Source organism: Pelecanus crispus, chromosome 1 (genome assembly GCF_030463565.1).
Source record: "Pelecanus crispus isolate bPelCri1 chromosome 1, bPelCri1.pri, whole genome shotgun sequence".
In the NCBI taxonomy this organism is placed as follows: domain Eukaryota; kingdom Metazoa; phylum Chordata; class Aves; order Pelecaniformes; family Pelecanidae; genus Pelecanus; species Pelecanus crispus.
This window is the reverse complement of record NC_134643.1, coordinates 129,756,437-129,770,266: the sequence shown is the minus strand read 5'-3', so window position 1 is coordinate 129,770,266 and position 13,830 is coordinate 129,756,437. Positions and strand designations below refer to the sequence as shown.

The following is a 13,830-nucleotide window of genomic DNA, read 5'->3' as shown; positions in this document are numbered from 1 at the left end:
CAGAAGCTTTAATTCCCAAATAAATTCAAAAGGTATCCCCATGCAAAATAGCTGTGTCATGTGGATAGAATATTGATAACTCTAAGAGAGACTGGTGACCAAAAGAAATGCACATTCATGTAAGCAGGTGGAAAAAAATTCCTGGCCAGTTATTTCAGCACCTGGTACCATCTTCGGATTTAACAAGCCTCACAAATCAGAAACCCATATTGCCAAACCATGACTGCTCATCACTCCATCAATATATTCTTCCGTAGGTTTTTTCCCAGTAGTTTTTCTGTCTTCCTCAATTTCATACATCTAGTCTGTATACATAGCTAAATAACACCCAGACAGAGAATATACTGTGCTGCACTATACCTAGTACTGCATAGTGGCAAGGGGGTCAGATTCAATGAGAACAGCATAAATCTGGATTTATCTAGCTCACTGGAAAAAAAACCCCTCATGTCAATCTTCCTTTCAATGCTTCCTCCCAACAATTTATTTCAGCTAGATGGGAAACAAAACTGAAACCTGAGCAACAGCTAGCTCTGTAGAACATACAAAATGTATGATTACCAAAAATTAGGAGGTGTAATTCTCGTGAAGCAGCAGAACTCTTTAGAAGACTAATTTCACTCTGACTTGTTATAAACTACAGATGAATAAAGATCCAGAGGCACTCAAGATTTTTAGCAGTATCAATAGTTCCTGAGACACTGAGCCAACAGTGTCATTCCTTTACACTAACTTTTCTGTTAAACAAGGTGTTTATAATCAGAACTTCAACATGTATTTGTACCTCCCACTTACACATACCAGCATTTTTAATTTAAATTTTCTAACAGTAAGTGACAGTTTGAATTTTTTGCAAATATTTCTCAGTTAGTTTAAATTATGTTGATATTAAAAATGGCTACAGACTATGAGCAGTAATGTTTGAAAGTTTCATTCCATTAAGATGAACTCTGTTGATCTCAAAAGCACAAATAGGCAGCAGATGTATTTTAATCTCTGTCTTCAACTGACTACTGTTTCAAGGCAAAATCTTAAGAGTACATTTTTCTTCATGTATAAATAGGGTTTGTATCACCCCAATGATGTTGAATTTTATCTGAAAATCTTATAAGACTTTTATCTAGCTGAGGCTGCAAAAGCAAGAGTCAGCCTCAGTTATAGGAAACCCCAGAAAATTCAGTGCACTAACAGACCAAAAACTCAGCAATATCACAACCACTTAAAAGATAACTTTGCAGAAACTGAAAGGCTTATGCGATGCAAGAGCATTAAAGTTGAAATGAAAGTTCAGGAAGTCTCAAGGTTTTGTAAGGACTATCAGCATTAGGTATGTGAAAACCATAAAAATAAAAAAAATTAAGCTAAGCTAAAATCCACTAAAATAAACACAGAGAGTTATATACATGCTGAAGACATAAGTGGATGATGCAAATAAAGTTGGTAAAATTACAGCATGTTCATAATCTGAGAGAGAATCATCTGATACTGGGGAGGGCACTCATGGAAGCTACATAAACTAACTGGGACAGTTTACAGTATTTACACTGAAAGTGCCAACTAAAGCAACTCTGAACATGGAGTTAACAGACACCACCACCACATCTGAATTGTTTTGGGTGTCAGTATGAGCTATGCGCCCCAATTTCCCACATTCTACTATTGATTTTTCCATATTTTTAGCAGAACTGTGTGTGCCTGGATCTCAGCTCTTTGGATAAATGCTTCTTTCCATAGCTCTCATCAGTGCTACTGTGCACCTTGAAAATCTTTCTACTGTTCTGCACAAAGCTGATGATAAATTGTAACCTGCCCAGAAAGTTTACTCCTGAGTCATATTCAATGCAGAAATATGTTCTCAGGCTAATAGTCACTCTGAAGAATAGACAGTATACTTAGGAAGATATCTACATTTTAATACTGGGGTAGGACAGCTTTGAATTTGCAGATGACCTAATAAGATGTGTCCTACAACTTAATTTATTGATGAAGAATCAGAAAGTTTGAGCAGCACTGCTTTAGGGAATTGAATTATTACTTACTTAAAAAAAAAAAAAAAAAAAAAAAGACTTGGCATACTGCTCGTAACCAAGTCTACTGAGTTTTGTACCTTGGTCTGTGCACAATGGCATCTTTTCCTTCAGACAGTTTTTATATACTCGCCAGGTATATAAGGTGAGATATAAGGTGAGAAGGACTACAGGTGAGACTGCATTTAAAAATAAACCCATAACTGGAATCCTAACATGATTAAGTAAAATAATGAAAAAAAGTTTTCACTCTATAAACTAAGAAGCTGTGCTATTTCACAGTATTGTAACAAAGCAGAATAAATAGATAGCATTCATTTTTCCCCTTCTTTTTTTCTTAACACTTCAACAAAGCTGCATGACTGAATGTACCAACTCATTTAAATGTTCATCAGCTTATTCTTAACATAAACCTAAGTAACTGCAACCATTTTAAAGTGCTTTTATGAATTTGAGATTTTAAAACTAAAGCATTTTTACATGTTAGCTAGGTGAAGTGGCAAAGCTGTATGTTTATAACTATATACATACAGCCTAACTGGTAAATCTAAATCAAGGATCAGTTCTTCTAACATCCTAAGATATAAATCTCTCCTAGAATGCACTAAGAAAAGCAAAACCGGCTATCTACAGTGGTGAGACAATATTCTGCAAATGACCAGGTACTAAGGTATCTGCAATTCACTCACTACTCACGTATCTGAGCTCTTCAGCATGAAAGGTAAGTACTCTCAGTCCACATACTTTGATTATACCAAGGATAAATTGCATATAATGTACTCTAATTTAAAACATGGTTTTCAGACACTTCAAATTGAATATTTGCTTTGTTTTAGAAATACTGCACGTAGCTGACCCTTCTCAAAGTATCCTCATTGATAAAGACCAATGGTCATTAGAAAACAAATGTAATTAAGCAATAGAACATAAAAGCAAAAGTGATGGTTATATACCAAACAGAAAACAGCATTCTATGTAAAACCAGTGTTCCTCCCTCCCCACATGCATAAACTACCAAGCAAACATCATGTGACAGGGACAGCACTGTCCAGAATAGCACGTTATTGAACAAATACAAAAGAAATCAGATTGCACCCCATTTCAAAAATGGGATTTTTAAATAGCAGGAGAGTTTTGCATATTACTTTGTTCTTTGCAAGGCACAGACTTAAAAAAACCTGCTTTCATCTGTTTTGCCACTGTAAAATATATGTTTGATGTACTTCTATTGACTACATGCTTGTATTAGGTAAAAGGTCACAGTTAACTCGAAACTAATGATGGATCACTTGATATACAGCTGTCAGCAAATAACACCACAGAATGGGAAAGAAAATTCTGACTATATGATGAAGACTGGATCTGGCCCTATCTCAGATGCAAGGTCTCTCTAGAGCCTCCAATGGATCTCCTCTATCAGTGGAAAGAGTCCATTACCCTTCTGGGGAGCAGCTGGGAAGTGTGTGGAGGCAATCACTTGGCACAGATGTTTTCGATGTAGTAACATCTAAACACTTTTAAAATAATAATTTTACTTTAAGAATAAGACTTTCTGGGACAGGGTCTGCTTCTTACTCTACATATGCACTTTATCTATTAGGGCCAACTGCTTCTATGCAGTTTATTACAGCAGTACCTAATGGCAACCTACTGGCAACATGACATGATGGTCCCCTTCTAACGAGTGCTTCAATTTGTGTATAAATAGTGGTTAAAAACATAGCTAATTTTTTGGTGTTAAACTTTGGTGCTACTGTTCCTGTTCATCAGTGCTTCTATGAATTGTGACTTGATTTTTTTAACGTTTATTGTAATAAACGTTTTCAAAATTGGGCACAGATTGTATTTTTTCCTGAGTGGTACAATCTCTTGTTATCAGATACATGCTGCATTTGCTTATTTAACTTGTACTTTTTGATAACAATAGATTTGGCAAGATATTCAGGGTCATTTTAGCAGCTGCTCCACATAGCTCTCAGCTTATGAAACAGTAGTGGACCTATGACCATTTACGTGCAACTGATAGCACAAAGTTTAGGTTCAGTTATTGCTTGCATTTCATGTGCTGGACCTGAATTAATTTTCATGCAAAGCATCCGCCAGTCCACAAATAGCCCATCACCAGCTGGGCTTATATCTCCTCTGCAGATGTGTGTTGTCTTCCCCTTTTCTGTCCTTTCAGAATAACTAGACCCTAATAAAACATATTTTATCACTGTAGACAGAACTTAGTTGCAAAGCAGTTAAGTTTGTTATAATAATAATAGCATAATGAACAGAAAGCAGTACAAGGGAAAGTAAGTCACCTACAAACACAGAGATGCTTTTCTACTAACTACAAGTTTCTTATTACGGTCACCATTACATAGTATGCCACTAATCCAATCAAATTTGGGCAATGCAGTCTTACTCCAGAGCAAACATGTCTTCTGTTGAATCACCTTACTAAAGCATGCCCTCCAGCATAACACATTACACCCACAACTCTTCCATTCCCTGCTACATTTTGAGCACAGGTGTTCCTACTGTCTCATTTTCCATCACTGTTTGTTACAAAAGAGTGATGTCTTGTAGTGTACAAGGGAGACAAGGACACACGAGATGGTAAAGAATTATTATCCTTCAAATAGTTTAGCCTCATATTTCCTTCCTTCATGTGGCCTGAAGCCAGGTACAGTATTTGTGTAGTAATCCTAATTGTTCAGACCTACTTTTTATGTATACAAACATAAATGATAATAGGATTGTCATTAAAAAATAATTACTGTTTTTGTCTCATATTTCTGAGCTACCAGTATCGGGGGGGGAGCAGCAAAACCTTTTTTCCATTTCAAAATCTTGTTAATTATCACAGTGTGTCTCCCCAAGGTGTACATAATTATTTCATAATAGGATAATTAAAGTACCTTGGTCCACACTTTGGGATTTACGAAATAAAAAACAAAGTCAGTATTGAATCAAAAATTACAGAGGGGAAAGCATAAAACAATTATTTCACACAATCATAAGTTTATAAACTCACCAAAAAAAAAAAAAAAAAAAGCAGAAGACTTGCAAGCAACAATTTTCAGCTTTATATCTTTTTTTTGCTGTTACCATCTAACTTTTTCTCTACCTCAACGGTAAAACTAACATGTGAGAATTATTTTTTAAGTGCATATCTCAAGTCAAATATTTGGCTCTAGTAGACATGCCAATTCGACCTAATACACTGGCATGATGTGGCTTGCTCCAGTGTAAGCAGGCCAAATGAATCAGAAAACATAACGCAGAAAGATCAGAGAAATTAAAGAGGTATAAACACATGTGTCCAGACACAGTAGGAATGCATATATGGGGAACACAAAAAGAAGAGCTGGTATGTACAGAGAAGAGAAGGAAGATCGAATACAGAAGATGCACAAATTAGCATTCGGCATGTCTGTTTTTGTCCTTCCTAGTTAGCTAAAACCTAACTCAAGAAGGACTAATAATTTTCCCTCAGAGAAGGAATGTGGTGATTTAGGGGCTGCCCCCCCCTTTTGTTTCTCGTTGTTGATTAAAAATACCTGTACACTGCTGAAAAGTCATGTTTTTTTCACCCTTCCAATGGTAACTAAACTCTTACATTCAAGCTTCCAAAACACATCTTTTAGACAAATGCCTCTTTTCATATGATGTGAACAGGCATATCGATTTGCAAGCATACTTAAATACTTCAATAAGCTTTACTTTTTTACCTAGTAAAGGGAAAACAATGCTAAAGAAACAACAGTCTGGAAGAAAACCAAACCAAACTTCACAAGTGGAATAGAATACCACCAGTTACCCAACGATGATGACTATCAGCAGATTTTTAACTCAGTCTCATGTACCCTATTAGGGACACAGCAGCCGTCAATGAACAGCCTGTCTGCCCTTAGAAAGCATGCTATAAAGAATCAGCCTGATATTAGCCACTTAGCCAGTGTGACGACTTCTTTTATTTGGGACAACTTGTACTTGTCAGAAATAAATATTTTCATAGCACTCAAGACTTCTGCTCTACAAAACAAGCAGGTGGAAGCAGATATATTTGTAGGATTTTATTTAGCAAATGACAACAAAGAAAGGTAAAATCAAAGAGAGAAACTTACAACTCAAAGACCATATAAAGCATTCCATCTGAGCTGTACGTCTCCAATAGTTCAACAATATGAGGATGCTTCAGCATGTGACAAATACTGGCTTCCCTCTTCAGATCTGTGGAAGATAATAAGGTAGTGTAATAGCTATATAATCAAGCTGTTGAATACAAAAAAAAAGAATTAGAACACAATGTTTGGAAACACGTACACATCTGAAATTCTAATAAATTCTTTAATCTTTATAAAGAACACCGACAAGATGATATGTAATTATTCTCCTTCAGATCTTAAGTGTGAAATTAAGTTAAAAAACTCACATAGATTCAAAATATAAACACACAAAACTTAATAGGCTTTCTTGATTTGACCTATTAATAAAAGATCTCCTTGGTCATAATCTGAAGGACTGTTCAGTAATAAGTTCCTTTAATGCACATATGCAGACTATAACAAGATTTTCATCCTAAATATCCAACATCACTGCGAAATTATCTCCAAATACAGAAGACTGGCTCTTTCATGACACTACAGAACTATTAAAACCTGGAGGTCTGTCTCTAGTCCGATCCCCCTGCTCAAAGCAAGGTCAACTACAGCAGGTTGCCCAGGACCACATCCAGCCAGGTTTTGAAGATCTCCAGGAATGGAGACTCTACAACCTGCTGAGGAAACCTATACCGGTATATGATCACCCTCATAAGTAAAGAGGTTTTTTTCTTATGTTTAAATTTCTTGCAGTTTACTTCTTTAATAGTGTGTTTTGTTTTTTTTTTTTAAATCACAATAGATGAAATGACACTGGCATAAATTTTAACCAGTATATATTAGCTTGCATGTGTGTTCTAGGGGGAGAAAAGCAGAAACAGTTGTGAATAAAGAAAGAGCAGAAACCACTGTGACATCTTGCAAAGTCTGAGAGATTTTGTTTTTAACCAAACAACACTTTTACTTTTTCTGATTACAAATCAATCCTTCTGCTAGTATAGAAATGCAGAAAAACCCAAACCGCACTGAATTAATTCTCTTTCTTTTTTGTTGAAACTATTTGGTATTTTTGTTATTTAATCATCCTTCAACTTTTTTTTTTCTTTTAACTTACCACTAGTGTTCTAGAAAAATAGCAAAATCCTGTATGAACAGCCTTGATGAGAATTTGAGAAGAGAGAAAAATACCAGTCTGTATTCTGAAGTAGACATTTTACTTTTCTATTCTCTTTCCATACAATTGTTCATTGTTCAAGAATGACCTACATATATATTTATGGGAAAATATAAATACAGTTTCTTGGTTTGAGAATGCTTACCATATTGTTGTGCTACACTAGAAAGAAATTTAAAATGTGCCCTGTTACATTTCTAACATGAATCAATAATATTCAAAATTCCAAGTAGCGAGATGAACATTCTTTCATGTCATGCATTTAACAGTTTACTCAGATTTATGCTAGACTTTCAATCTTTTAATCATCTATAAATTCAGAAGAGATACTCAGAATTTGGAAATGACTGAATTTTAATCCAAGAAAAATTTGCAGATTCACAAAGTGCAAGTTTTCTTACTAGAACTTTCATATTACACTTGCATTATGCGCTTCCTCCCTCCTTGCAAATATATTCTAAAAGCAAACTGAGCAGAGCAAATCATTATGCCATGTCATCTTAGGAAGTGCAAACAGAGCAGCAAAAAGAAGCAAATAACTGTCTCTCACTGATGCAGAAGAAATTTAGATAAATAAATTAATGTAAAATTTGTCCTTTAAACAAAGTTTCTATCAAGTAAGAAAACAGCAGTATGTCTTTCACTGTTGAAAATACTCACAGATCAGTTTTTACACTACCTGCATGCACAGGAACTACTAAAACCATATTGTAACGTTTCCTTCCATCACACTTAGGCATTGATTTGACACTAAATGATTACCACCTCTGTTCTAGGCAGTGAGGTTCTCCTTGTCTTTCACTGAAGTACATGTCCTGTCTTTCCTAAATATGATCACAGGTAAGCATACTGGCAGATAGCATAAGAGAATAGAAAACTATGTGATTCTGTAAATGACTATGATCTCAAAAAAATATAGTGCTTTTATTTTGTCTTACTGTATAATTACTTTAATGCTATCACACTTCACCATGGTATCTGATACCTATTTTAGATGGAAAGCGCAGTGAAAATCCAATAGGAAACTATAGAAAAGTTCTGCTATATTTACGGATAAAAATTGTGTTCAAAATAGCTTATTTTGGCCGCTTACTTTATTAATTTCTTGTGGGCTTTATTTATATTTTGAAGGGAAGTAGAACTGTGAGGATGAAAATATATGCTGCCATTTACCTCATTCCTTTGTGTAATATTGCATGAGTGAAACGACTGCTCACAGACTAAGCATCAGCAGCAGAGGAAGGAGAAACAGAAAGTGGAAAATAAAATCCCCAAACAGGAAAACAAAAGAACAGAAGTCATAGAACAAGGTTTTGTATGACTAAGGGGTCTTGGGGCTAAGAGCAGAACAAATTCCTATTTTAAAAACAGCAGGGACTTATTTAATAGTAGACCTATTAAGGAAGAAGAAAACTAGGTGTAAAGTGACAGATGAGTACATACCACATTGATTCAACAAAGCCACAGGGCAGAACAGAGATGACAGATTCTGAAGTACATTTTGACTGTGACCCAAATGTCAAAATATGTCATGCTTAAGACAAGTAAAAAGGAGGTGGGGGTGGGGGGGTAGGGGAAGGAAGCAAAGGCATAGATGGCACATATATTTCATTGTTTTCACTTAAAAAGATGATATCATCATCTATTCAATCTTTTATCAAATGCTTTTACCAGACTGAATTAAATTTCATCTCCACATGTTCCTCAAGAGGTAATTAAAATCCCAAGTGCCTACAGATACTGTTCCAGTTCTGAATACAACTCAAAACCAAGCAGATGTTTGCCTGCAAGCAGGTGAGTGAAGATTACCTAAGAAAAATCCCATTATTATCTTGTGAGCCACCGTATTATCTGTAACTTATCATTCTGAATATAACATTGTATGAACTATTTGCTATCTCCTGTTAAGTTTTCTAAACCTCTGCTGAGTATTTTAGCCATGTTGTATAGTAATAAAGGTTCTGCACATCCCATGTCAAAATAAGCCTTTCATACTCCAAACACCTAAAAGAGCTTCAGGACAAGTCTAGAATCTGCCAATGGAGTAAGTTGGCTTTAAGCAGCAAAAGGTAACATGTACCATTTACTAATGGTTATGTATCTCATATCTAGAACAGTCTCCTTCACTAGTAAACAAAATTTAGCTTAAAGAACATACCCTAAGGCAAGCCAAGGTCTTAGAATCCAAAACAGTCACCTTTTAATTGCTGGACTATTTTACTTTATGTTTGAATCCTTTTTGAACACTTCATCTATTATTTTTTTTCTTCTTGATATGGCTGAAGAAAAGACTTTCTGGTCCATTCTTTAAGGCTTCTCTGTCAGCACTTCTTTCAAAATTAAACATTAATGACAACAGTGATAATAAATTGAACAGCAAAGTTTAAAAGCACAAGCTTTAAAAGTTTCTCTGCCAGCTGCATGAAAGGTATTGTTACACAACCAGAAATAGGGAGAAACGTGGTGTTTCATTTAACTTACTTAGCACACAGTCTGATACTTTACATCATAATTTGAAAAGCATTTAAGAGCTGTCATTTTACACTACTGTTACCAATAAATGTTCCAGAATTTCAGTCTGTTTACAAAACTTGGAGGGTTTTTTTTTAGCAACTGGAGACACATTCAAGTTTCCACTTCATACATGGCTAATTATTTAGAGAGAGTCACTGAAGTTGTTAAAATGGCATGAAAATTCAGACTTCTAAGATGGAAAAAGGAATTCCCAGTCATAATCACCACACAGAGAAAACGCAGCCTTGTGTTTGGATAGTGACACTGAAAATGAATTGCTGGAAGCACTGAAAGGATAACTGCTCTAAATAATTGTAAAGAAAGATATGACTGTCTTTGACAGAAAATATAAAACATGAGCACCACTTAAAATTTCCATGGGAGTTAACTACTTAATATCCCACGCATCTCTGACAATTCTGGCAAACACCTAGTTTCCTTTCAAAATCTGATACCCAAGGTTTTAAAATATCTCAGACATACTGAACATATTTTGAAAGTATGCTCATGGTATCCTACAGCATGGAAGAATTAGATGCTCTCTAGCAGCCTGAATTATAGCACCATTTTAACATCTTAAAAGTGACATGCACAGACTGTAGCAGCCACATCTTTTTTGGTGAAGGACGGCATCAAGTTTCTTAGAAAGATGGAAGACACAGGTCATTTTTAAGCATACAGAATTCTGATTTTCCAGGCTCAGTCCTTTAACGGATTAGTTCTCCAGCCACAACTTGGTATGACAGTATTCTGAAAGGAAGTATCTACCTCAGTAGTAAACTTCTTGCTTAAAATGCTTCTATTTCGTACAGTGAGAATATGATTATATCTAATTTAAATAGATGCGGTACTACTAATTTTTAAAAGGAAATCACTATACTTTTTTCATTTGGTTGTGTCTTTCTCACCTACCATCCTTTGGTGTGCATCATGGAGAAGCTGCTGACCACTCCAACTGGAATTCTTCCAGATACAACTAAACTGAACACTGTGCTTCAGAAATGTGCCTGATGTGCTCCGGTCTTGAACAGGCCGCAAGGCCAGACTAGTCCTAGTTCAATGTAACCCCCTGACGCATGTATAAGGCAGACACCGAGACCTCAGCACCAGCTGTTTCACTCTACAAATACATTGGCTTTTGTCTTGTGGATTAGTCTTGGCTAGCTGCTAAACTCCCTCCCAGGTTCTTGCTGACTCTCTGCTCTCAGCAGGGCAGGGGGTAGAAAATACGAAGAACAGGAACAAAAAAGCTCATGGGTTGAGATAAAGACAGGGAGATTTCTTACCAGATACTATGGTGGGCGAAATAGCCTTATGTGACTGACTTACTGATTTGGGTAGAGGGAATCAGAAAGATAAACAATTTTCCTACCCCTTTCCCAGGCTCAACTTCACTTCTTCACTCCAGACTCCTCTACCCCCCAACTCTGAGTGGTGCAGGGGAGTGGGGGTCACGCTCAGTACATAGTGGTTCCTCTCTGCTGCTCCTTCCTTCTCACACCTTTCTGCTGCTCCAACAAGAGTCCAGCATGGTTGAAAGACAGCTACTCTGCTACGCTGCCATGGTGAACCTTCTACAAGAAGGGCCGGAAGGAGGACCCGGGGAACTACAGGTCTGTCAGCCTGACCTCAGTGCCAGGGAAGATTATGGAGCAGTTCATATTGAGTGAACTCAACAGGCAAGTGCAGATCAACTGGGGGACCAGGCCCAGCCAGCATGGGTTCATGAAAGACAGGTCCTGCTTGACCAACCTGATCTCCTTCTATGACCTGGTGACCCGCCTGGTGGATGAAGGAAAGGCTGTGGACGTCATCTACCTGGACTTCAGCAAAGCCTTTGACACAGTCTCCCATAGCATTCTCCTTGGGAACCTGGCAGCTCATGGCTTGGACTAGAGTACTCTTCTCTGCGTAAAAAACTGCTTGGGTAGCCGAGCCCAGAGAGTAGTGGTGAATGGAGTTAGGTCCAGTTGGCATCCGGTCATGAGCGGTGTTACCCAGGGCTCTGTTTTGGGGCCAGTCTTGTTTAATATTTTTATCAACTATCTAGATGAGGGGATTGAGTGCACCCTCAGTAAGTTTGCAGATGACACCAAACTGGGTGGGAGTGTCAATCTGCTCAAGGGTAGGATGGGCCTGCAGAGGGACCTGGACAGGCTGGACCGATGGGCTGAGGCCAGCTGGATGAGGTTCAACAAGGCCAAGTGCTGGGTCCTGCACTTCGGTCACAACAACCCCATGCAACGCTACAGGCTTAGGGAAGAGTGGCTGGAAAGCTGCCTGGCCGAAAAGGACCTGGGGGTGCTGGCTGACAGCCAGCTGAACATGAGTCATCAGCGTGCCCAAGTGGCCAAGAAGGCCAACAGCATCCTGGCTTGTATCAGGAATAGTGTGGCCAGCAGGAGCAGGGAGGTGATTGTCCCCCTGTACTCAGCGCTGGTGAGGCGGCACCTCGAATACTGTGTCCAGTTTTGGGCCCCTCACTACAAGAAAGACATTGAGGTGCTGGAGTGTGTCCAGAGAAGGGCAACGAAGCTGGTGAAGGGTCTGGAGCACAGGCCTTATGAGGAGCGGCTGAGGGAACTGGGACTGTTTAGCCTGGAGAAGAGGAGGCTGAGGGGAGACCTTATTGCTCTCTACAACTGCCTGAAAGGAGGTTGTAGTGAGGTGGGTGTTGGTCTCTTCTCCCAAGTAGTTAGCGATAGGACGAGAGGAAATGGGCTCAAGCTGCACCAGGGGAGGTTTAGATTGGATATTAGGAAAAATTTCTTCATGGAAAGGGTAGTCAAGCATTGGAACAGGCTGCCCAGAGAGGTGGTGGAGTCACCATCCCTGGAAGTGTTCAAAAAATGGGTAGACATGGCACTGTGGGACATGGTTTAGTGTACCCTTAATTGGTTTAGTGTGGACTTGGTAATGTTAGGTTAATGGTTGGACTGGATGATCTTAAAGGTCTTTTCCAACCTAAACGATTCTATGATTCTCCTTCTGCTTCGCTGATCTTGGTATTCCCTCTTTTTGTTCCACACTCCCCACACCTTGCTCCAGTATTTCCTACCCTTCCTTAAATATATTTTCACAGAAGTGCCATACACATGGCTGATGGGTTCAGCTTCGGTCTGTTGGAGCCATCTTGAACCATCTGTGTCCAGCACAGGGCAGCCTTGAGCCTCTTCCTGCGGAAGCTGCCCCTGCAGCCTCCCATTACCAAACCTTGCCACTTACATTTAATACATGTCTGCTCCATTTTCTAGTAGCCAAGACTGCACTAGACATCATGCTTCCAGGGGCTCCAGAGGAGCTGACTACCTCCAAGCTGAGCACGCTGCTATACACCTCTGCCTTAAGATGGCACGTAACAAGCACGTGACACATGCTGCACAACAGCAGGCTCTAGTTTAACCAATTATATGGTGCCTGAAGTCACACTTCCAAAACCAGGTGAACTTTCAGGGCAATACTAGATTAAAAAGTTTCCCCTATCCCCTCTTTGTTTGCTCATTCTTGCTCCTCTGTGAAAATTACTTTTAGGCTTTATTATTCCAATAATATAGCAAGGAAGTCATAAAAGCACTCAACACAGCCAACGTACTGCAACAGGAGTGAGCAGCTGGAGGTTGGAACATGCTATACTGACAGTGGCAATGAAACTCACATACTACAGAGCCACAGTGATGTTTCTGCCCCGAAGATGTTTTATTTTTTTTCTCCAACAAGAGACTATTCCCCTTTCTCAATTCAAACCGCACTGCCTACCTTCCTGGGATCTGTGACTGACGACTCATCACAGAAATACACCTGACCAGCTAATGACTCCTTGCCTCAACAAGTAGTAAAAGTTTTCCTGCCTCCCCTCCCACACACTTTGGGGTGGCTAAAGCTCTGTGGTAGCCAAGCTGATTTAACCTGCTGGCTATTTCTGCCTTCATTCCACACATATTCTTGCCCTCTGTTCCACCGTGCAGCAGCCTGGAGCTTGTCACACAACACACCAAACCATTTCAATGTTAACTCAGTAAAAAAA

The 13,830-nt window shown here is 38.5% G+C and overlaps 1 protein-coding gene across 5 annotated transcripts in view; it reads right to left on the bottom strand.

Moving 5' to 3' along the window:
* CASK (calcium/calmodulin dependent serine protein kinase) overlaps window positions 1-13,830 on the bottom strand; it is a 233,173-nt gene that overhangs the window by 131,599 nt on the left and 87,744 nt on the right. For all 5 annotated transcript variants that reach the window (XM_075714072.1, XM_075714083.1, XM_075714103.1 and 2 more), the window contains exon 3: window positions 6,143-6,248. In XM_075714072.1, the coding sequence (XP_075570187.1) occupies window positions 6,143-6,248 (106 nt within the window). The remainder of the gene's footprint in view (window positions 1-6,142; window positions 6,249-13,830) is intronic.